The sequence below is a fragment of the Mustelus asterias genome, chromosome 5, assembly GCF_964213995.1.
Source record: "Mustelus asterias chromosome 5, sMusAst1.hap1.1, whole genome shotgun sequence".
Lineage (NCBI taxonomy): Eukaryota > Metazoa > Chordata > Chondrichthyes > Carcharhiniformes > Triakidae > Mustelus > Mustelus asterias.
In genome coordinates this window covers 30541886-30568141 of record NC_135805.1, presented here as the reverse complement: position 1 = coordinate 30568141, position 26256 = coordinate 30541886, and the positions used below count along the sequence as shown (strand labels likewise).

General features: G+C 41.4%; 1 protein-coding gene across 1 annotated transcript in view; it reads left to right on the top strand.

The window, feature by feature from the left end:
- Positions 1–26256, top strand: part of cdc40 (cell division cycle 40 homolog (S. cerevisiae)) — a 133663-nt gene that overhangs the window by 17789 nt on the left and 89618 nt on the right. The window contains exons 3-4 of the mRNA XM_078212365.1: positions 6873–7002; positions 24811–24900. Coding sequence (XP_078068491.1) covers positions 6873–7002; positions 24811–24900 — 220 coding nt within the window. The remainder of the gene's footprint in view (positions 1–6872; positions 7003–24810; positions 24901–26256) is intronic.

The following is a 26256-nucleotide window of genomic DNA, read 5'->3' as shown; positions in this document are numbered from 1 at the left end:
TGCATCCATCTTCACAAGGGAAGAGGGAGCTCTTAGTAAAACAAAAGGGGGTAGAGAAATTCTGTGGTATAGAAAGCTGTGGAGAAAGTACTTTAAAAATTGGCTGTTCAAAATAGGTAAATCACACAGTCTGGATGGAATGAGTCCTAAATTGCTGAGGGGAAATAAGGGTGGAAATACCAAAGGCTTTGGCCACATTCTTTCAATCCTCCTTAGACCTGGGTGGTGCCAGAAGGCTGAAGCATTGTAAATGATGCATCCATGTTCAGAAAATGGAGCAGGAATAAACCACGTAACTAAAGTTGATAAACTGTAATCATTGAGAGGATTGATGAAGATTGATGTTTTATACATGGACTTTCAGAAGGTGCTTAATAAAGTGCCACAAAATAGACATATTAAAAAGTGGCGAGTGTTTTGGTTTTATAAATGAGGAAATTGAGTACAAGTACAGTTGTTTTGTTCTATGGTTTACTAATTAGGTTGCTTCTTTTAACATCTTTTTTACTTTTTCAATCAAGCTCTCTTTACCTAGCTTTATGGTTCCTGAGTAATATGCCCAAAGTATTTCATTTTGACTCACAATGGTTTGCCTCATTACTTCTCACTTGTACTATTTCAAGTACCTTCTCATTCATCATTCTTCTTACTAATTACTAAAGTAATTTTCAACATTTGTCTGGCACAGATCTGAAAATGTCTGCGCCATCGTCTTCACCCCAGGGCCCAAGTTCACATCCATACAGTGCCCTTAATCATATTTCAATGTAACAATCAAATTCTTAATACTGAACAGAAACACAAGCACAGAAACTCCATTATGTACTGCTTTTGCAGTTGTTATCCTCTACTTACCCCTGTTGCTTTGGTTTGGATTTATCCAGGAAAATCTGTTTTATCATGTGCTTATTTCCATTTTGTTCACTTTCTTTGTAGGATCACTTTCCTTTCACTTCATTTTCCAAATATGGATATTGACTTTTTGGAGTTGACAGCACTTGCTTTTCTATCTTATTTCCATCAAGCCCGAGGAACTCTGCTGGAAGTTGTTAAATTTAAATCGGGCTTATAATTGGACTGTCAGAGCTTGATTTAAAAATGATCATGAAGTGTCCTGCCATGCCACGCTGGTACATATGTACATCTCACAATTTGTCATTGTAAAACGTGTGGTAGCCGCTTACTCTTCATAAACTTGTTCACCAAAAATTCTGCTGTATTTACAGCAAATCCTGTTCATCCATCACCCTGTGGTCATTGACCTATATTGGGTTCTGGACTGGCAATGGCTCAACTTTAAATCCATGTTTTCAAATCTCTTAAAAGTTCCTTGTCTCCCTGTCTCTTTTGCTGCTGATCTTCCTGCCTCCAAACCCTCCAGCCCTACAGTCCTCTGCAATATCCCTCTAATTCTGCCTCTTGTCCATCCCCTCTCTTAGTAGTTCTTTCATCTGCAGCTTATGTTCTAGAATTTCCTCCCTAAATCGCTCCACTTCTCAAAATCTTTCTCTTTTAAAACGATCTCAAAATCTACCTCTTTGACCAAGCTTTCAGTCATCAGGCGAAACATCTTCCTATGTGGTTCAGGCTCAAATTGTGTCAATAAACATTCCAGTAAAGTTCTTTGGAATGTGTTAAGATGTTGAATGTGCTTACGTGGTGTGTTCCCAATTTTGTTCCATTCTCCCAACCCACTCTTGCCTATTGTGGGAAGGGGAGTCATTGAGTCAATTTTTACTTTCGGATGCAGTTTTCTGATTGGGAATTAGATCCAAAATATATATGTATCTGTTTAAAGACTGGCATTTATACAGCATCTTTCATGACCTTGGATGTCCCAAAGTGTTTTTGAAGTGTAGTCATTTTTTTTTGTTATCTGTCATGGGATGTGAATGTTGCTGACAAGGCCAGCACATTGCCTATCCCTAATTGCCCTTGAGAAAGTAATGGTGAGCACCTTGTTGAACCTCGATAGTCTGTTTGGTCAAGATACTGCCACACCTCTGTTAGGGATGGAGACCCTGTGATTGTTGTAATGAAGGAAACATGGCAGGCATTTTGTACATAGCAAGATCTCTCAATCAGAGATGGAATAATGACCAGATCATCTGTTTTGGTGGTATTGGTTGAGGGATATAAATTGACCACCAGAGAGGACTCTCCTACTCTTTGAATAGTACCATGGAATGTTTATACCCAACTGAGGGGGCAGATGTTACCTCAGTTCAATGTCTCATTTGAAAGATAGCACCTTGGACAGTACAGCATTACTTTAATACTGAATAGGTAGTGTCAGCCACATCATTTGCTCAATTATCTGGAATTTGAACCCTTAATCTCCTCAATGACATGTTTCTTATGGAACCCAACAAAGATGTTTGAGAGATCTGGGCCGAGAGGAGATCCCATGTGAACACCATCTATTTGGACGTAACTTAAAACTGAACTCAACTACTGAGTTGCTGAGTTCATAAGTTCGCTGAGTGCTGATTCACGCAATGGTGGTGGGCCTAGATCACCATGATATAATGCTGCAGTGCAAATATCTATGGCTTCCTTAAGTGGAGTAAGAAGTCTAACAACACCAGGTTAAAGTCCAACAGGTTTATTTGGTAGCAAAAGCCACGAGCTTTCGGAACAGGCTGTCCCTTCGTCAGGTGGGTGGGAGTTCTGATTACAAACAAGGCACAAAGACACAAACTCAATTTACATGAATAATGATTGGAATGTGAGCCTTTACAGCTAATCAAGTCTTAAAGGTACAGACAATGTGAGTGGAGGAAGCATTAAGCACACGTTAAAGAGATGTGTAATGTCTCCAGACAGGACAGCCAGTGAGATTTTGTGCATCCAGGCAGGTTGTGGGGGTTACAGATAGCGTGACATGAACCCAATATCCCGGTTGAGGCCGTCCTCATGTGTGCAGAACCTGGCTATCAGTCTCTGCTCAGCAACTCTGCGCTGTCGGGTGTCGTGAAGACCGCCTTGGAGAACGCTTACCTGGAGATCAGAGGCTGAATGCCCGTGACCGCTGAAGTGCTCCCCAACAGGAAGAGAACACTCCTGCCTGGTGATTGTCGAGCGGTGTTCATTCATCCGTTGTCGTAGCATCTGCATGGTTTCCCCAATGTACCATTCCTCGGGACATCCTTTCCTGCAGCGTAACAGGTAGACAACGTTGGCTGAGTTGCAAGAGTATGTACCATGTACCTAGTGGATGGTGTTTTCACGTGAGAGGATGGCATCTGTGTCGATGGATCCGGCACGTCTTGCAGAGGTTGCTGTGGCAGGGTTGTGTGGTGCCGTGGTCACTGTTCTCCTGAAGGCTGGGTAGTTTGCTGCGGACAATGGTCTGTTTGAGGTTGTGTGGTTGTTTGAAAGCAAGAAGGTGTTGGGGGTGGTCTTGGCGAGATGCTTGTCTTCATCAATACCATGTTGAAGGGTCCGGAGGAGATGTTGTAGCTTCTCCACTCCGGGGAAGTACTGGACGACGAAGGGTACTCTGTCTCACCTCATAAGAACAGGATATGGTGCTCAACTCATCGATCGACGGTTCCAACACGCCACAGCGAAAAATCGCACCGATCTCCTCAGAAGACAAACATGGGACACGGTGGACAGAGTACCCTTCGTCGTCCAGTACTTCCCCGGGGCAGAGAAGCTATGACATCTCCTACGGAGCCCTCAACATGTTATTGATGAAGACGAGCATCTCGCCAAGGCCATCCCCACACCCCCACTTCTTGCTTTCAAACAACCGCACAACCTCAAACAGACCATTGTCCGCAGCAAACTACCCAGCCTTCAGGAGAACAGTGACCATGACACCACACAACTCTGCCACAGCAACCTCTGCAAGACGTGCCGGATCATCGACACAGATGCCATCATCTCACGCAAAAACACCATCCACCAGGTACACGATACATACTCTTGCAACTCGGCCAACGTTGTCTACCTGATACGCTGCAGGAAAGGATGTCCCGAGGCATGGTACATTGGGGAAACCATGCAGACGCTACGACAATGGATGAATGAACACCGCTCGACAATCACCAGGCAGGAGTGTTCTCTTCCTGTTGGGGAGCACTTCAGTGGTCACGGGCATTCAGCCTCTGATCTCCGGGTAAGCGTTCTCCAAGGCGGTCTTCACGACACACGACAGCGCAGAGTCGCTGAGCAGAGACTGATAGCCAAGTTCCGCACACATGAGGACGGCCTCAACCAGGATATTGGGTTCATGTCACACTATCTGTAACCCCCACAGCCTGCCTGGATGCGCAAAATCTCACTAGCTGTCCTGTCTGGAGACAATACACATCTCTTTAACCTGTGCTTAATGCTCCCTCCACTCACATTGTCTGTACCTTTAAGACTTGATTAGCTGTAAAGGCTCACATTCCAATCATTATTCATGTAAATTGAGTTTGTGTCTTTGTGCCTTGTTTGTCATCAGAACTCCCACCCACCTGACGAAGGGGCAGCCTGTTCCGAAAGCTCGTGGCTTTTGCTACCAAATAAACCTGTTGGACTTTAACCTGGTGTTGTTAGACTTCTTACTGTGTTTACCCCAGTCCAACGCCGGCATCTCCACATCATTCCTTAAGTGGGACATTGGTTAATAGGCTAGCAGTGTCAAATGAGCACATGGACACAATATTGCTGTCAATATGCAAGCCCAGCATGGTCATCGCAAATCTAACGGCATCCTTCACTGTGTTTGTGGAGAACTTGCTCAAAACTGGTTGTAACAACTTGCATAACCATTTGGCCAATTCATGTTACGCAGAATCAGTTATAAATGAAGTAGGGCATATATACATACACCGTATTCTGTTCTTTGCAGACAGAAATAACATGTACACAAATTGTATGTTTCAGCTAAGCAAAACATGTGACGGCCGTTCACTGCTTCATTACTCAGGGCAATGCCTTGACCAATCAGAGTCAAGCTGCTTGGTTTAAATTTCAAACAGTGCTTGGCAGTTAACTGTCAGTCACCATCAACTGGCCCATTCTCCATAGTAATGCCGCTACCAATTAGAGTCCACTTGCCAACCAATCAGCACTCTCTTCTCATACCGTATAAACTTGTTGATTTCCCTTGCATTGCGTTTTTCAATTGTCCTGATAAGTACAAGACAAAAAGCTTTGATTTTAAAAAAAGTCTTTCTTCAGCAGTGAATTAATAAATGTTATTTTTCAATGCATGCTTGTAACTTATGTTTATCTTGAGTCCATTACATGGTTTTACTGTGTTCAACAAATCTTACATAATTTATTTTGTTTTAATTCTTTCTACCTCTCCAGTAGCCGGAGAACATCCCATTGATAGTGCTTGCCGGTTGTTAAATGCTTTTGTTAAGCAATTTAAATAATTTGGATATGAAGGAAACATTACATTAGTGAGACTGTAAAGATGAAATGCTACAATGCCTGATTTCTGTTGTAACTTTGTTGCAGTATTTTACTGGGTAAGCAAGATGGGCATTTAGACAAACAAATAGAACATAGAACATTAATGCAGAATCCAGTCCCACATGTAAATTAATCCTCTAGTTTTGTCGCTTATTTCCCTCTACTGCCTCCTGCATTGCGTCCCAGTCTGAGATGGAGAAGCTGTAAACCTGTTCCTGAATTGTAGGTCAAGTGATGTACAAGATTAATTCCCATATATATATTTGAGAGATACATGAAGAACTTAATCGATGTAAAATATCTTTTCCACCAACTTACAATATCTTGATATATCAAAACATCGTATTTTTGGATTATTTTCCATTATTATTATTTTTGATAAACTTATTTCTTTCCTCATAAGAACTAAAGAGGATAGACGTATATGCCATATTGCCCCTTGAGCCTGTTCTGTCATTTAACTTAATGACTGACCCTCGGCCTCCACTTTCCTGCCCAAATTCCATGCCACTTGATTCCCTTCAGAGTCCAAAAATCTTTCAACCTCTACAGCTCTCAGGGGTAGAGAATTTCAAAGATTCACAACCCAATGATTGAAGATTTTTTTCTCTGTCTCTGACCAAAATTTCCGTCACCTTATCTTGATTGTTATTCTAGGCTCGCCAGCCAGGAGAATCAGCCTGTCAGCACCTACCTTGTCCCATCCTCTTGAATCTTTCTCATTTCAAGATATCACACCATGATCTTCTAAACTAGAGATTATTGTCCCATTCTACTCAATCTCTCTTCATAGGACAATCCTCTGATCCCAGGAGTCTAGTGAATCTCTGTTGCACTGTAAACTTGGATACAGAGACCAAAGATGTACACAGTATACATCAAAACCTGTATAAGTGTAACAAGGCCTTCTTACGCTTGTACACCAATTCCCTCACAATAAAGGCCAATTTATCATTTGCTTTCCTCAGGAATTTGTTTCTTTTCTGTGCTATTGTTATCTCAATGACAGTTAAAGATAAAATTCTCCTTATCGCGTCATTGCCAATATTACCTTAATGTTGTATTATTTAGTCCATTTGTAACTAGACTTCAAACTATTTTGTACCAATGTTTCTAAATTATTTCTGCAGCTACAGATCGATGATTAGCTCATTTAAATAATACCACGCCTGAAAATCCCTATTGGGACACATTTTTTGAATGTAATTTCTTGTGTAAAACAGTCTCCGACTTTATTTCCTAATAAAAGGGCCAATTTTTACCCAGTTGGCTGCCTTGACGTAATTTAGTATTTCTTGTTAATTTTGTATTTCAACTTAAATATTTTAGTGCCATCATTAAATCTCTGCTATATATTTTCAAACTGAACAATGTGTTGTGCTTTGTGACTGAAATTCCATAACATTGAATTTGAGTTTGATAAATTAACCAAGTGGACATATTATCTCTTTCAGTTTGGTCCAGTGAACCCTTTCAGGACGCAGCAGATGGCTGCCCCTAGAAATATGCTGTCTGGGTATACTGAACCTGCCCATATCAATGACTTCATGTTTGAGCAGCAGAGAAGAACCTTCCATACCTATGGTAAGCCTCAATGTATTTAAAAAAAAATTCTCTTCAAGCTGTTTTCAGTGATACAGTTTAGAACAGGCTGCCTGTGACATGTACACTTGTTTGTTGTGTAATCTTGTTTGCACTGCATGTATAAAGTTGATCCTTGAGTGAAAACAGTGGTTATCTATAGGTGATCTTGATTAATTCAAATAAATTCTTCTTAATTATACATCTTTTTGCTTCTGCTATGGCGTGCAGGAATGTATGGCTTGTTGGCTACAGTCTCATTAAATGGTGGGATGGTGGGAAGAGGAAATGATTTTGATGAGAAGAGAATATTCTGGTCTATATTGTGGTTTTAGTTGTTGGGTTCTGGTCCACAAGTAGCTGGGTCCCAATTCTGTCGAATCTGTTTGGCTACTTTTGTTCACATAGGGTGGGACTTTATGGCCTCCCTTGCCCCAAAACCATAAAATCCCGCTCGAGGTCAACAAACCTTTCCATGGTCCACCCCTCACCTGCCCCGATTCCTGTGGCGGGCAGGACAGTAAACTTCCAGCCAGAGTATTTAAAATTATAAGAAGATATTTTAAAAATGGAAACCTTTACTGTTAATTTATTGTACATGAAAACATTGATAAGTTTGGATGACTCTAGTTTCTTGTATGAATTAGGCCAGATTTAGGTACACTGATGCAATACCAATGCCTGCATGCCGTAAATTACACTTTAAGGATATACATTCTGTTAGCAACATCAACAAATTGCTTTTATGTAATTTAGTGAAGTAAAATGACTCAAGGTGCTTCAAGGAGCACTATCAAACAAAATTTGATGCAAGTAACAAGAGATATGAGGGCAGATGACCAAATGTTTGGTCAAAGCGGTAGGAGGAAAGAAAGACAGTGAGATGTAGAGGTTGGTCCTTTACACCTTGGCAGATATCTCAGAGGGCCGAGGGCTGGAATAGTTTTCAGAAAAAGAAAAGGATGAGGCCAGGAAGGGATTTGAAGACCAGGATGATGATTTTGATATCAAAACTTCGCTTAACTGAGAGCCAATGAAAATCTGCAAGCACAGGGATGATAAGCGAACAGAACTTAGTGCAGGTAAATATATGGGTATCAGAATTTTGGATCAGCTTGAGCCCTAGCAGCTGGCCAGGAGTGCATTGGAATAGTCAAGTCTAGAAGTACGAAAGGTGAGGCCTTATGCAGCAAATGAGCTGAGATTGGGATGGTAAACGATTAGCCAGGTCTGCCAGCTCGCTAGAAGTCTGCTGTGATCAGTGGGTGGCATCTAGGAAGACCAGTTTATTACACCTAATACAATAATTGTAATTTCTAGTTGGCACTTTTGTTGAATTTTAAATATGAATCTCAAAAGCATGAAGAATGCTCAAAAAGATGTATATAGATCTTGATCTGTCTGGGACCAATTCAAAGTTTGCAGATGATACAAAACTTGGAAGCATTATAAACTGAGGACAGTGTCGAACTTCAAAATAACATGGACACGTTAGTGAATTAGGCATGAGGTGGCAAATGAAGTTCAATATGGAGAAGTGTGAGGCATTCATTTTGGTAGGAAGAATATAGAGAAACAGTATAAAATAAAGGATGTGCAGGAGTAGAGGGACCTAGGTGTAAATGTATATAAGTCATTAATGGTAGTAGGACAGATGAAGAGAGCAGCTAATAAAACATACACTATCCTGGGCTTTATTAATAGTGGCATAGAGTACAGGAGCAAGGAGTTTATGCTGAGCATTTATAAGACACTCATTTGACTTCAATTGGAGTATTGTGTACAGTTCTGGGTGCCACATTTCAGGAAGAATGTGAACACTTGGGAGAGAATGCAGAAGAGGTTTACAAGATTGGTTCCAGAGATGAGAAACTTTAGTCATGAAGCTAGATTGGAGAGGTTGGAACTGTTCTCGTTGGAGAGAAGAAGGCTCAGAGGAGATTTGATAGAGATGTTCAAAATCCTGAAGGGGCTGATGGGGAGAAACTGTTTCTACTCAGAAAAGGATTGAAAACAAGAGGGCACAGATTTAAAGTGATTTGCAAAAGAAGCAAATGCAATGACAGAACTTTTTTTCACACATTGAGTGCGGTGAAGGCAGGTTCAATTGAGTGATACAGGAGGGTATTAGATGATTATTTGAATAGAAACAATGTGTAGGGGTGTGGGGAAAAGGCAGGAGAATGGCACTAAGTCGTAATGCTCATTTGGAGAGCTGGTGCAGACATGATGGGCTGAATGGCCTCCTTCTGCACCCTAACAATTCTGCGATTCTGTGAAGGGAGGAGATAGAGTCATAAGCGTCGTACAGCACTGAAAAGGCCCTGTAGCCCATTGAGTCACACCGACAATAACTACCATTAAAGTCATGCTAATCCCATTTTCCAGCACTTGTCCCATATCCTTGAATGTTATGATGTTTCAAGTGCTCATCCAAATACTTTTAAAGGTTGTAAGGTTTCTGGCCTCCACTACCTTCCCGGTCAGTGCATTCCAGATTCCTACCACTCTCGGAGTGAAAAAAGTTTTCTCAAATCCCCTCTGAATCTCCTGCTTCTTATTCTAAAACTATGCCCTGTTGTGATTGACCACTCAACCAAGGGGAACAGCAGCTTCCTATTCACCCTGTCTATATCCCTCATCATCTTATACACGTCAATCATGTCCCCCCTCACCTTCCTGCCTTTCCAGTCGCTTCTTATAGTTCAACTGCTCCATCCCAGGCAACATCCTTGTGAATCTCCTCTGTACCCCTCTCTAGTGCAATCACATCCTCTCTTTGGTGAGGTGACCAAAACTGCGCACAGTACACAGCACCAGGGACCTGGATTCGATTCCCAGATTGGGTCACTGTCTGCATGGTTTTCCTCCAGGTGCTCCAGTTTCCTCCCACAGTCCAAAAGATGTGCTGGTTAGGTGTATTGGCCGTGCTAAATTCTCCCTCAGACGCTGGAATGTGGTGACTAGGGGATTTTCACAGTAACCTCATTGCAGTGTTAATGTAAGTCTACATGTGACACTAAGAAATAAACTTTTAAAAAACTTTACTTTCTATTCAGCTCCAACATTACCTCCTTGCTTTTATACTCTATACCACGACTGATAAAGCAAGTGTCCCTTCTTAACTATTCACCTGCTCTGCTGTCTTCAGGGATCTCTGAATAAGTACCCCAAGATCCATCTGTTCCTCTGAGCTTCCTAGTCTCCTGCCATTCATTAAATACTCCTTTGTCTTGTTACTTCTTCCGAAGTGCATCACCTCACACTTATCAGGGTTAAATACCATCTGCCACTGCTCTGCCCATCTGAGCAACTCATCTATATCTCCCTGTAATCTGCAACCTTCTTCTCTTCACTATTACCATCCTAGCAATCTTGGTGTCATTTCCCCCCCCCCCCCCGACACCAGCCTCCAGTCACCCGAACAACCTTCTACCCCTGGACTTTGCGTCCTAAGCCAGTTTCGGATCGATCTCGAGATGTTGATTAGTTTAGGAAGAGTGAAATCTTCAGCACATAAATGTTTTGGCCACTAGGACCATTTCCAAGCCTCAACCATGCTTGTGTCAGAGGTGAGCCAGTGGTGGAGATCTTCAAGGCGGTAGCCAGTTAACAGGTCTCTGCATTCGCCATCTAATTAAGGATAACAGACCGATGGGGGCTTGGGAAGCCTGCCGGCAGTCCCACTGGGAGAGACGAGCCCTGCTGAAGAAGTGCCTCAAAATGGAGGTCTTAGAAAAGCTCCAAAGTCAGTTTAGAAAAACAAGGCCCAGAACTGGCGGGGGTCTCAGTGAATGGAAAACCCCTCCACAAGAATACCCATGGTTACGACTTGACCCGTTTTCCCCTTACAGGTATCTGGATTTAATTTAGTTTCCAAAGCCCTAGAACCTCCAACCGAGAGGTTCTCTTTGAACCACCTGACACTGAGAGGGTCTATGCAACCCTGAAAAATCCCAGTGATGTCGGCAAGTTGCTCATTGTCTGCCCACCTCCATTGAACGGTTTGCGGATTCCAAATGCAGCCCACACCTTGAAGGCTTATCCAGAGGCGAGACTATATCGGAAAGCCATCCCATTGTGTTTTTGCCACTGTCTTGACCCATCACCCTTTCTGCAAAGCTGCCTCCAAAGGGCTGGGATGATGATTCCGGCCAGAATTTTGGAGTAAAACAAGTTTGTAGAGATGGTGATAAAAGCCAATTATCTAAATAAAGAGAGGAAGAGATGATGATGATGTAAGAATATTTAAAACTGAGCTTAGTCAACACATTCCGCATGTCTGTTGAGAACAAATTTCTCGACAGGATAATGGGCAAATACGTTCAAGGTAACTTTTGAAAATGAAGATGGAGAGATAATGATGTAACAGATTCCTATATTAAAGAAGTGATTTATTATGATTCAGAAATATAGACCAGTAAAGCAAATTTTTGAACAATGTGACTGACAGTAGTGTAGGTGAAAACAATTCTGGGAAGTACACCTAGACCATTTCTAATGGGATGTAAAGATATAATGCTTTGTGATGAAGTGTTACTGATTAATGATTTTCCTGTAGGCAGAAGAGGTAGATAATATTCAATGACTTTAGATGGAGTAACCATTTAGTGTCTTTAGATGGAGGAAGTAGCTATTTATAACAAATAAGGAAAGTGTCAGCATATCAGTGATTGGGGTCAGAGTCTGGTATCTATGAGTGAGGTTATCAGAACTCTGTGTTCTCCATACACAATCAATAATTTGCACTGAGTTCTGATTCCTTCCCCACGTGAATTCTAATCATGTATGCAAACCGAGAGAGAATGTCACTGTAATCTATTACATTAAAACTTATATTGTGCAATAAATGGGATGCATGACCTTACAGCTTTGGGTTAATAGTATAAATTGTTCAGATATGAATACATAAATAAAGATGAGCTGCAATGCATTTTGTACATGTTAGCTTAATTTTATTATGAAGTCCACTCATTAAAAAGTATAGCCACAGATAAATGCTAAAAATATAACTTGTTACAAACAATATAATATTTTCATCATTTGGCTAAAATGGGCAAGCCACGTGAGTTTAACATAAAGTGAGGCCATTTTTTAAGAAGGTGCTCAAAATATTCTTTCTTTTTAGATATTTCTTTTAGATAAATTAAATATTTAGATATTGGGATATTTCTCCCAACAAAGTTGGTGCTTCCTCTTTTGTTAATCTGAGCTATGGTGACACGGGGGCACAATTTCTCCATTGCCTTGTCAGCTGGCACGCCTCTTGCCACTTTCTCTAGGAGAATAGAATTAAGGGTAGCTGTCTCCCTTCCTCAGACCACCTGGACTTAGCAGGACCATTAATAATAAATAAAGTATTGCACTGGTGAGGCACTATTCATGCACACACTCTGATATTGAGTTAAGGGGGGGGGGGGGGGGGGGCGGAAGAGAATTTTTAAAATCCCTTCATAGGATGTGAACATTGCTGGTAAGGCCAGCATTTATTGCCCATAGCTAAATTGCCCCATAGAAGGTGGTGATGAGCGACCTTATTGAACTACTGCAGTCCATATAGTGTAGGTACACCCAGAGAGCTCTTAGGGAGAAAATTCCAGGATTTTGACCCAGTGATGGTGAAGGATGATGTGTGACTTGGAGAGGAACTTAAATGGCAATCGTTGGAAAACTTTTCACTGCTTGAAGTCATACCTAGCACGAAGGATGCATAGAACATCTGCAGTGATGTTCTGGGACTCAGATTATTGACCTCAAACAAGCACAATCATTTTCTTTGTGCTAGGTATGATTCCAACCAGTGAAAATATTTCCCACAATTGCCATTGAATTTGATTTTGATGTGGCTCCTTGATGGAATAGACATATTTCTCAGAGAAGTACGGATATGGGGAATGGGCAGGGAAGTGGAGTTGAAGCCCAAGATTAGCCATGATCATATTGAATGGCAGTGGATCAGGCTCCAAAGGGCCTATTTTGTGTGTTCTCTTGCTTCTTGATGGATCATCCATTCAACACTACTAGCTGAAGATGATTGCTAATACTTCAACATTGTCTTTTGCACTGACGTGCTAGACTCTGCAATCTATTAGTTTGATGACTCTGGTGGAGCCTCCTCCTCAGGCTATTCACTATCCATGATTGGTTCTAGCAGTACTGTGGAGCTTTTGTTATGGGATTGCTTGGATTGTTCTGTAGTGTACTGCTGCTGCTGTTAGCATGATTCACTCCTGTGTTGTAGTGTTGCCAGATTGGCAGCTCATTTTAAAGTATGCCGGGTGTTCCTCCTTATTGAACCATGGCTGGTCGCCTGGCTTACTGGTAATTTTAGAGTGAAGGAAATGTTGAATCATGAAACTACAGATTGAATGCAATTTAGTGGCTGCTGATGATCCATAGTGCTTCATGGATGCCCAATTTTAAGTTGTTAGATCGGTCTGAATCTATTCTATTTAGCATGGTGGTAGTTCCGCACAATGTGATGGAGGGTATCTTCACTATGAAGATTGGACTTTGCCTCCACAGTGATTGTGCAGTGGTCACGCATTTTATTATATTATGGACAGAAACATCCGCAACAGGTAGATTGGTGTGGATGGAATTGTCAAGGATTTTTGCTCTTCTTGGTCCTCTCACCACCTGTTGTAGATATGTCCTTCAGGAAGTAGCCAGCTCAGTTAATAATGATGTTACCGAGTCATGGTGATGAACATTGAAGTTCACCATCCAGAGTACATTCTGTGCCCTTGCTACCCTCGGTGCTTCTTCCAAATGGTGCTGAACATGAAGGAGTACTGTTTCAGGGAGGGAGATTGGTGATAATCAGCTGGAGGTTTCCTTTGCTCGTGTTTTTTCATTGCCATGAAACTTTAAATTCTGGAGTTGATGTTGAGGGCTCCCATGGTCGTGGCAGCTGTTCCTTCCAGTTTTATTCTTATTCAGTTTTTCTGCAGCGGCTGAATACAAGTGGCTTGCTGGGCAATTTCAGAGGGCGGTTGAGAGTCACCACATGGGTGTGCCTGAAGTCATATGTCAGGCCAGACTGAGTAAGGGCCACAAACTTCCTTCCACAAAGTTTATCAGTGAACCAGATGGGTCTTACAGCAATCCGATAGTTTCATGATAATTATTATCAAGACCCGCTTTTTATTCTAATTTTGTTAACTAATTGAATTCCTGCAGTTGCTGTGTTGGAATTCGAATGTATGACACTGGCTATTCGTCCAGTAACATTATCACAATGCTACCGTTTCCATGAAATGAAACTGAAGCAACAGCAATTTTACAAAGCATGTCCCCAAATAGAGCTCTTACATTGTATCCCACACTGTCCACGACGTTACTTTCCTGGCTGAAGGGACAAGGTACCACTTGACCAGAAGCAATGACTTCTTACAGTGAGGTCACTTCTGCCCTCATTGCATGTCAGCATCTATTGATGTACTTCCTGCAACAAATAAGATTAACTCCAGCATCTCTGCTGGACTGGGAATAATATTCCCATTTTGTAAAAAAAAACTCTGAGTATGTGTTTCTATCAGCTGTAGATATTTTTATTTGCCTGTCACTCACAGATGACTTCGCTTGTGAAATTAAAAGTCCTATTTCAAAGGTGTGTGTGATTTATTGTCGGTGTACTGCAGGTTATCATCTGAGGCAGTGTTGATATTCTGCCTTTTGTGCTGTGGTTATCAAAAAATACGAACGTTCAGAAATTACGGGTACGTAAGCCTAGTGCAGACAAAATTATATTATGGAATAAATCTATCAAGTAGTTGACTAATTTATTTCTGGTGTGTACTATCTCAAATCAGTTTATTTATTCTTAATTACATTACCCTCCCTAGCTGGCCATTAAATGACATATACTTATGGATCTTCTAACAATGGACAGAGCGATCAATTATGTTATGATTGTCAGGTGTTTCCTGCTTCATTTATCATTAGTTATTTTCTGTTTAGACAATACTGTTATTGGATATTCCAAAAAGACTGCTCTTACAGGCATTCAACATTTATTCTCAAATTATATATAAATAGTCTTGTGTAATTCAGTGCTGCTTGTGCAAAAATTAAATGCCAGTGTAAGACTTTTACTTGCACTAATGGGTGAAGTGTGAAGGAGCTGGAAGCTTTTTGTACGGGCTCATTAGCAAGCATTCCCCCTGATGAATAGTGATGTGATAGGTGTTGAATTTCTTATAAGCAACCATTTATGGCTTCTGTGGGGAAAATGGAGGGAAATGTGAGGTCCTCAAGGTATCTAGCCTCCTTCGTCACTGTAAACCAATGGCCCTGCTGACTTTTGTGCACAAGTGTAATGGCCATCTAAAACTGCTCTCAGTTTTAGCAAAGATTGTGGGCACAGTAATTGGTTTCATATCTGCTCTGTTCTGTGTGGTTTTGTTCTTTACTCTGATCTAAATGCTCAATTTTTTAAGTTTAAGTTTATTTATTAGTGACACAAGTAGGCTTATATTAACACTGCAGTGAGGTTACAATGGAAATCCCCTCGTTGCCACACTCTGGCGCCTGTTCGGCTACACCGAGGCAGAATTTAGCATGGCCAATGCACTTAACCAGCGCATCTTTCGGAAACTGGAGCACCTGAAGAAAACCCACTCAGACACGGGGAGAATGTGCAGACTCCACACAGATAGTGACCCAAGCCGGGAATCCAACCTGCGTCCCTGGAGCTGTGAGGCAGCAGTGCTAGCCACTGTGCCACCGTGCTTTAATATTGATATCTTGTACTTCCTCCCCTTTTCAATATTCATTTTGCTTACCTCCGTTTTTGTTTTTCATACCTTTTCCTGTACCATTTTGTGTAATTTTTGAAGATCAGTGACTATATCTGCAAAATATTATTGAATTATTGAGTGCAAAATGTTACCTTTTTTGATTATTTGTCCAGGACCATTAAAATTTGATAGTCCATGGCTCAGATGTTATGCATCTCCACCACGTGCACATGCACTCGCAAGACCTCTGTTGACTTTCTTTCTCACCCTTGGCCTTTTGTCATAATTTGGACCTACTCAGCACCACCAAGTGAGACAAATTAAAAATTGCAATGTTGAATGCTACGTTGGAACTTATTTCTTGCTGAATCCAGTGTGATACAAAGTACAACGAAAGTAAAATGAATACATCTGTTGGTTTTTCTTTTTTTAAGAAAGATTCTCTTGTATGCTTTGGAAAGAAAGTGGTACTTATTATAATTTTTAAAGTTGCTACATCCTACAACTCCAAACTAAACTTGAACCAGTGTTCCCTCTGAGCTGCACAGCTGTGTTGCAACCCAGAGGTTTCCATCCAGCCACACACAAGTTAGTCCCTTAACTTACTGTATGTGCGCGCCACAAAAAATTTAAACGTTGCATGTGGAGGGTATATTGACCTTGGCATAAACCCAAATTCAACAACTTCAACAGAAATCATAGAAACCTACAGCACAAAAGACCATTTGGCCCATTGTCCCTGTCCTGGCTCTTTGGAAGAGCAAACATGCTTACTGATACACTGTTGCTTTTTGACTGTAACCCTGTTAGTTTCTCATCCTTGAGTCCTGCCCAATTTCCTTGTTAAAATTATTTTTTGGAATCAGCTTCCATCGTTTTTTCAAGTGGAGCTTTCCACATCCTGAAAACTCTCTTCATCTAACCCTTCTTGATCTTTTGCCATTGATTTTTAAATCTATAACCTCTGGGTATTGACCCACTCATGAGAAAGAATAGTTTGTCTCTTTCGATGAAGGCCCCCAAAAATAAGCAGGTTTATATTGCGTGGAATGTTAAACATTTGAATACTGATCCAGCTTGCCCAACTGTGGTTTTAATGGAGCCAGGACAAGCAACCAATCTCGCTACATCAGGCAGGTTGTCAATTAAAAAAAATATAATGAGACTGAGCACCTCATGTTTATCCACCATTTTAAATTTAACTTTGGCAAGTTTTCTGGACCTCCAAACCTGCCAGTTTTGAAGCGAGATGAAAACTGCTGAATCGTGCAGGGAGTGGTGGGTACCTGGAGCACGCTGCCAGAGGAAGTGGTGGAAGCAGGCACATTAGCAACATTTAAGAGGCATCTGGATGGGTACGTGAATAGGGAGGGAATCAAGCGATGCAGACTAAGGGCAGAAGGTTTTTTTTTATTTAGTTAGGGCACCATGATCAGTTTTTTCACTTGCCTGCTGGATTGCCTTCAGGTTCTATGACCTCAGACTAGCCCACGAACCCCCAATTCCCTCCCCACTTCTGACTTAATATATCTTTAATTCTGAAGTCTACAACTATCTTCATCACTGTCTAGCACCGTGCCAAGTTTATGGCTCCTTAGGGGGAAATTCCAAGAGTTTACGCCACAATTGTCCAGAAGTGCTAACTTCCCCTGGACAATTGCGCTGTGCTGGGAACTATCCGATAAAGCGATTTGAATTTCTAACTTTGGATGGTTCGGTCATTGTTACACTAATAGTTACTTACCTGGACACACAACTTCTCCCTGGCATGTCAATTTCACTGGGCCCTTCAAATCTACCTGCTTTCGCCAGCCAGTTCAGGAAAAAAGGGGCCACAGCCTCCCCGAGTTTGCTGGTGTTGCACTGTGTTGTGGCTTTCGGGGACTCTTTCACTGCAGGTTCCAAGCAGCTCCAGCCAGCGGAGGTTTGAATAAAGTTTCCCTGAACAGCTGGGTAAGCTTTAAACTCTTGTAATTCCAGCGGGACAGGTCTTACACAATTGGGTGGAAGTTATGGCCTAATATCAGGCGTAGGTCATTTAAAAAAATTAATAAGAATAATAGATCCAAAACTGACATTTGGGGAGGACCACTGCAAACCACATCCCAGCTTAAAGCTGTGGATGCTTTACCCCTTTCTTTCGAACGAATATGCTTAGTTGTGCCTGAATGCTTCCATTGCTCTGTTACCCTGCAATTGCCTTTTCCAATCTACCTTTGCTAGGTCCCATCTTAAATTACTGAAATTAGCTCGTCTCTAACAGAATATCTTTGATATTTTCTGGTCTCTTTTCATAATTACTGTAAACTGAATTATGTTGTGGTTGTCATTAGCTAAATGATCACAGACTGTATCGTACGCCGCTTCTCCTATTTCATTTTCCACAGCCAGATCCAACACTCCTTTTCTTAGTGGACGAGAGGTATGTTGATTGATGAAGTTCTCCTGCACACATATCAGAAATTCCTCTCCTTCCTAACCCTTATAACTGTTCTTTGCAGTCTATATTAGGGCAATTAAAGTTTCTGAATATTACTACTTTATTGTTGGTACATGCCTTTGAAATCTGCTGACAGATTTCCTCTATCTCATCATTGTTTGGAGTTTTATTTAAAAACAAAACTCCCAGCTCTGTACTGTCTTTCCTTTACACTTTTAGAACTGTAAATTGTCCTAATCTATATTGCTGCACCCACTCTACTTTCCACCCCACACCCATCATTCCTGAATACTAAGAACCCATTCCTGGTCTTGTTTGAACCATATCTCTGTTAGTGCAATAATAATGCCACATAGCAACTTCTGCCAGCAGCTCACCAGCATTACTGGTGACACAAGGACATTGACGAGTGCACAAGTGAACAGCTCTTTCCTTTTGTTATTTTCCTCAATCTAGTCCCTGCAGTTATTCGGACATTTCTAATTTTACTGCTGTTTATATCTCTCTGCTTTTTTCTGATTTCCCCCTCTCCAGAGAAAATCAGTTTAAACCATTCCCAATAATACTAGTTGCCTCTCAGCAAGAACATTGCTCTGTTCAGGTGCAACCTGCCATTTTGTACAGTCATATCTTTCCTTAATTCCTCAAGAATATTTCACTCTTCCCCTTTGCACTGCTTATCCAGCCATGTATTCATTTGCATCATCTTCCTGTTTCTATATCACTAGCACGTGGCACTCGGATTAATGCTGAAATTATTGTTTTTTGAAGTCCTGTTTTTTTTAAAAAACCCTAGCCTCTGCTTTAAGTATCAACACATTTTCTACCTATATCATTGATTGGAACATGGACCATGACTTCTGGCTGCTCCTCTTCCATTTGCAACTGTATTCCATGTGCTGAGTAATATTCTTTACCCTGGCATCTGAGAAATACATAAAAGTTACAGCCATTTGTCCCAACCAGTATTGGTGTTTACCCTCCATGTGAGCCTAATCCTATTTACCCACCATGTTCCCATATTTTTCCAATGCTTATTAATAATCTCTCCAATCTGATCTTCAATGTTGTTACAGTTTTTGCTTCAACTACTAATCCTAGAAGTGAATTCCACATTCTCACAACCCTCCCTGTAAAGAAATCTCTCCTGCCCTTTGTATAATTCTCAAAACCTTTTACCACGGCTCTTCATTTTTGATCCCTCCACCACTGGAGCCAGTTGGCTTCCATCTATCCCATCCCATACTTTCATAATTTTAAACATTTCTAGTGTATCGTGTTGCTCTAATGAAGAAAGACCCAATATTTCAAGTTTTTGTTCTTTTGCACTTTCTCACAACAGTGAATCCAAATTTTGTCTTAATATCTGTGAGCCCAATACTTCACACAATATTCTGACTGCAGTCATATGTAGGTTCATCATTTAATGTAGGTTCATCATTATCTCTTAACAATTATAATATTCTGTTTTTCCTGGGATAACATTGAATTCCATGAACTATCTAAAAGACTTTATCAACCTGTGGTGCTGTCTTTAATGTTCGGTGATCATGTACCCCCAATTTCAGAGTATATTTACTGACTGTTTTACCATAGTGAAACTCCAGAGTTCACATTGTTGAGCAAGCGCTTCTGCAGTATGTTGATAATGCTGTAATTTCTTGACATTTGTGTCTTTGTCCCCTCTAATTCTCCCTCTTTTCCTGATGAGTGTTTTTATTGTGCACCCGGCATACCATATAATATTTTGCCCATTCATATGTGAGCCTTAATAATGAATGATAGTGGGCAATTTGACTGCAGGAGCACCACCTTGTTCTTGCTATCACAAGAACACAAGAAATAGAAGGAGGAATAAGCCACCAGGCCCTCAAACCTGTCCCGCTATTCAATTCGACCAAGGCTGATTTATGCTGGCTTCAACTCCTTTCTGTGCCATTTCCCCATAGCCCTCTATTCCTTGATCTATCAAATATTTATCTACCTCCACTTTGAATACATCTAATAATCTAGCCTTTACCACCCTTTGAGGCAAAGAATTCCAGAGATTCACCATCCTCTGCCAGAAGAAATGTCTACACTCAGTTTTAATTGACCAACCTTTTAGCTTGTAGCTATGTCCTCTTGTTCAAGACTCTCACCATCTACACTGTCAAGCCCCTTCAGGGTCTTGTATGTATGAATAAGGTCACCCCTTACTCTTCTAAACTCCAAGAAATACAGACCCAGACAATTCTAGTCTATCTTGATAGGACAACTCTGTCATCCCAGGAATTAGCCTGGTGAATCCCCTTTGGATGGTCCTCGAGTGTTACTATCTCCTTTTTTAAGTGAGCTCATTCCTGCTGAGCTCACTTAATGACTCTGAATTAGGTTTGGACAGTGATCTTTCTGGTTTCTGTGCCTCAGTTAGGAACTGAATAAGTGACAGTACATCTTAGAGCTTTTCTGGCATTCAACACTTCAAAGTTTCTTGCAACTAATCTTGGCAAAGCAACATTTTACAGCATTTAATAATGCGACATTGCACTAGACCAGAGAAAGGAGGCAAGATTGTCCTTCAACCCATGTGTCAGACTCAACCTCCCATTAAAAAATAGTCTATTTTCACTCTTAAGTTGAGATGTTTGTGTTTGACGATTGTTCAGTTCCTCTTTGCATTTTCTTTGCCAGGGCGCCAGCTGTAGCCTCGAATTCCGTGCTTCTGTTGACCTGTTAAAAGGCTGGTTGTTATACATTGGTTACACTAGCTAGATTGTGCTGTTCTCCTGTAAATAGGGCACTGAAGCGCAGCTGTTTTCTGGTCCAGTTCATTGGAACAGACTGGTACAGAAAGCATGATGCACATCTAAATGCCCCCAAGACAAGTTAAAGTATTGATTTTTTTTCCATTTTTGAAGTATTGAGTGTCCTTGATTCACTGCAGTGATTTCCATCCCCATATTTTAGCAATCTGCAAAGCAAAACAGTCTGCTTACTGCTTTGCAATTTTACACATCTGTTAAAAATTATGTGGTTCAAATTAATTTCCCTGCATGGAACTCGGTTTGTGGATTGCTTCGCACTTATTTCTGTACAGAATTCTGATGAAAGCTCATGCCCTGAAACATTAACTCTGTTTCTCTCCACAGATACTGCTAAACTTCCTGAATATTTCCATCAGTCTATGTTTTTATTTCAGGTTTCCCTTTGACTGTAGATCATTCCTTAAGTGTGAGTGGGTGTGGGTGTGAGTGGGTGTGAGTGGGTGTGGGTGGGTGTGGGTGTGAGTGGGTGTGGGTGTGTGTGGGTATTATAGAATATAAAAGCAGAGATGTCTTGCTGCATCTGTACAGGGCATTGGTGAGGCTGCAGCTGGAATACTGTGTGCAGTATTGGTCCCCTTATTTGCGGAAGGATATATTGGCCTTGGAGGGAGTGCAGAGAAGGTTCACCAGGTTGATACCAGAGATGAGGGGTGTTGATTATGAGGAGAGACTGAGCAGATTGGGTTTGTACTCATTGGAATTTAGGCGGCTGAGGGGGGATCTTATAGAGACCTATAAGATAATGAAGGGGCTGGATAGGGTAGAGGTGGAGAGATTCTTTCCACTTAGAAAGGGAACTAGAGGGCACAGCCTCAAAATAAAGGGGGGTCAGTTTAGGACAGAGTTGAGGAGGGTGGTGAATCTCTGGAATTCTTTGCCCACTGAAGTGGTGGAGGCTACCTCGTTGAATATGTTTAAATCACGGATAGATGGATTCCTGATCGGTAAGGGAATTAGGGGTTATAGGGATCAGGCGGGTAAGTGGAACTGATCCACTTCAGATCAGCCATGATCTTATTGAATGGCGGGGCAGGCTCGAGGGGCTAGATGGCCTACTCCTGCTCCTATTTCTTATGTTCTTATGGTGTGCATGCCGACAAGCTGGTAATGGGGCTGAGATTACTCGCACCTGTTTCGGTCAGTGCTTTGAGAAGAACAAGGACCGGCATCCGATTTTCCTGAGCTCCATTTCAACCTAGTGCCAGAAACTTCCGACCTGGCCCGCAGCTGGGATTCTCCGGTGCTGCTGCAGTGAAAGGAGCTTTAGCTGAGCGCCAAATTCTCCATTCTTGCTGGCAGTGAGGGCAGGGCAAACAAAATCCGAGAATTCCGCCCCAGGTCTCTGAAATTCCCTAATTTTTCTTAAATCCGCTGTAAGAAATGAGCACCCTACTGGCCAGGAGATGAGATTTGACCAATGCGTATGGTTGGGATAAGTGACAAATAATACAAAAGACTTAACGGTTACAAAAGGCATTTAGTGCATCAGGCTCATTCTGTCATTTAGAACCAGGTTTGCATATATTTTACTTTATTCTTTGTACCTGACCTTTACTTCTTGCTTGATCAAAAATTCTATCCAGTTTTGAATGCATCAGTAAAGTTAATATGTCCTGAATTAGCTGCCAATCTATTTCGCGTGTCAATTAAATTCTGTCCACACTCATAAAATCCAAAATTGGGGTAAAATTAATGAACATATGCACAAGCCAATCCAGAACAACCAGCACAAGGCAAGTTCATAACAGATTTTGAGTAAGTGCCAAATTGTAGCTAAAGGGATTGCAGACGAGGTAGTATATGTGGACTTTGAAAGAGTTTGTTAAGGCGCCTCATGAAAGCAGTTACCAGAAATTCATGAATTATGATAAAGATACATAGCTGTATCATAGAATCCACAGTGCAGAAGGAGGCCATTTGGCCCATCGAGCCTGCACCGACAACAATCCCACCCAGGTCCTATCCCCATAACCCCACATATTTACCCTCCTAGTCCCCTTGGTATTGAGGGTATTCTCAAGGGTATAGAAACAAAATGCTATGGTTAATAAGTGTTGGAGGTAGTGTACCGTAAGTCAGAATTTTGTGCTGTCACTAGTAGTAAGCTTGAAATCGTGAAGGGTATTTTCTTATGCAGGATGGTGGCATAACAGAACCTCACTGTCTCAACCAGAATTAAATTCTGGCTGGGAGTGCCCATGGTGGGCTTTCCCGTCCCACCGCCAATTGAGGGCCTTAACTGGCCATTTAAGGGCCTCATTCCACCAATGTTAGCATTAACCCAGCTGTAGACAGGCCTGCCCCATGTGGTCTGCACAACATGTAAAACCGTGTGGCCAGCTGGTCAGCTCTGGTGTGAGGTTCCCGCGATTAAAGTCCCTCAGTGCCTGGTTAAGGAACAGGATATCAAGAAGCGGGTGGGGGTCTCGCTGAGTGCTTGCTGCTGACACCTTGTATCACTCTCCTAATTCTACTGTCTTGAGCATTCAGATTTTAAACACTCCACCATTGATAGCCTTCAGCTGCTGAGGTCCTAAGCTCAGGAATTCCCTCTCTGAACCTTTATATCTATCTCTCTCTCTCTGTCCTGCTTCAAGACAGCTATTAAACTTGCAACTTTGACCAAGCCTTTTGGTCATCTGCCCTAACATTTCCTTTCATGACTGTCAAATTTGACTTTATAATCCTTCTGTATAAATACATGTTGTTCATGATCTGAATATTCATTGTTTTTCTCTCTCTACAAATACTCCTGACTTTGAGTATTTCCAACATTTTCTGCCTTCATTGTTTAGAACATAGAACATAGAACATAGAACATTACAGCGCAGAACAGGCCCTTCGGCCCACGATGTTGCACCGACCAGTTAAAAAAAAACTGTGACCCTCCAACCTAAACCAATTTCTTTTCGTCCATGAACCTATCTACGGATCTCTTAAACGCCCCCAAACTAGGCGCATTTACTACTGATGCTGGCAGGGCATTCCAATCCCTCACCACCCTCTGGGTAAAGAACCTACCCCTGACATCGGTTCTATAACTTCATTCGTAAGCCTTACTGGCTGGGCCAGCATTTATTGCCCATCCTTAATTGCCCTTGCACAGAGTGGCTTGCTAAGCCATTTCAGAGGACAGATAAGAGTCAACCACATTGCTGTGGATTGGAGTCATATTTGGGCCAGACTAGATTAGGATGGCAGACTCCCTTCCCTAAAGGGCAAGGAATGGATGGATTTTACAAGGGTTACCGTGGACTAGCTTACAAGTCCAGATTTTGTTTTGTTTCATTTATTTTATTTAAATTCCACCAGTTGCTATAGTGGGATTTGAACCTGTGCCCCCCAGAGGATTGTCCTAGGTTTTTGGATTACTAATCTAGTGACATTACCACAGTGCTACCATCTCCCCTTTCATTTATATTGGCATCCTGCAATGATTATAGATAATGTGTTCCCATATGTGTAAGTGAATTTTACTTTTATATTTGCAGCAATTCAATGGTTGACCAAGGTTTACAACACTATTCCAGCTAATTTCTTCATTTAACTTCAAAATGTTTCTTTCCCCTAATTATATTGGAGCTTGTTTCCCAAGACTTGCTTCATGGCAAATCTGGTGTGATGATCGGCAGCAATGTTTTGAAGCAATGTTTGGCACAAATATTGTCTGACTGGTTCCTTACTTTATTTGTTTTTGTGTAAATACTTTTCAGTGAACTCTGAAGATGCATGAATGTTATTTGATGGATTTCAAGTCATTTTTCTTGCTCTATAAATCACCTTTTTTAAAACAATTATTTCAAATCTTTTATTCCAATTTCAGGCTATGCTTTGGATCCGACTGTGGACCACAGTGAAGGGCCAGGAGGGGGTGTGTATATTGGTAGCGTGGAAGATGCTGAGAAGAATCAAGGTAAAATACCTTTGTTCAAAAGTACAATCACAAAATATATTTTGATACCAGGCATTTAGTTTGGTCATAGGCTTTGGTTACCAGTGTATCAAGAGATGCCCGATGTGTGATGTGGTAACATTCCAAAATGTGTGTTCTTATATTTAATTTTATGGAAAAATGAATAATACTGAGGAATGATGCCCCTTTATATTGATTCATTAATGATTTGCAAGTTTTTATAGTTCTTCCAATCTGTCCTCTTCCCCCACTACCTCCTCTCCTTCAGGCATTGACTCCTTTGCCGGAGTATTGTTCCACATATGACAATTACTTTCTGGTACTTTGCTTAACTAGCCATCATGCACGTATTTGCCATTACAGTGAGTGTCAGCAGGTTGCCCAATTGTGAAAAGCATTACAGTCGATGCAGTCCTGTCCTCAGCTAGCGTTCATACACAAACATATTTTTAACCCCTTTACCCCTTTTTGTATAATCCATGGTTGCTGGGAACAATTGTAGCCCACAACAGAGAGTCAATAACTCGACATAACTTGGAAATTGAACCTTCGACCTTTCTTGCCACTACAGTTCAAAGCTGGAGACTTTTGGATACATGATGGCCATTTTATGTGTTCTGTCAATGCCCTTGGATGCCCAAAATGATGTCTGCAAGTGCCTGGATGCATTTATAGGAAGGTTGTGTCTGACTAACATAATTGAAATTTTTTGAGGAAACAACAAGGAGGATCAATGAGGCTAGTGCATTGATAGGAACATAGGAATTAGGAGCAGAAATAGGCAAGTTCAGCCCTTCGAGCCTGCTCCGCCATTCAATCAGATCATGGCTGATTTCCCAGTGGTCTGAAATCCACCTCCCCACTTGTTCCCCATATCCTCTTATCCCCTTGTTGCAGTCTACATGGATTTCAACAAGACTTTTGAAAAGGCCCTGCATGGCAGACTGGTAACAAAAGTAAAAGCCCATGGGATCTAAGGCAAGGTGGATCCAAAATTGGCTCCGAAGCAGGAAGCAAAGTTCAATAGGTGTTTTGGTCACTGAGACTGTTTCCAGTGAGGTTCCATGGAGCTCACTACTAGGCCCCTTAATGTTTGTGATACATATTTGATTTGAACTTGAATGTAGGGAATATGATTAAGATTGCAGATCATATAAAAAATGTTTGTGTAGTTGGCAATGAAGATTAAAGCTGTAGACTACAGAAAGATATCAATGGACTCGTCAGGTGGGCAGAACAGTGGCAAATAAGGGTTCAATCTGGAGAAATCTGAGGCAATACATTTGGAGGGAGCTAACAGTGCAAAGGAATACAAGGTAGGAAAAGGGAATACAAGGTTGGATAAATGCAAAGAAA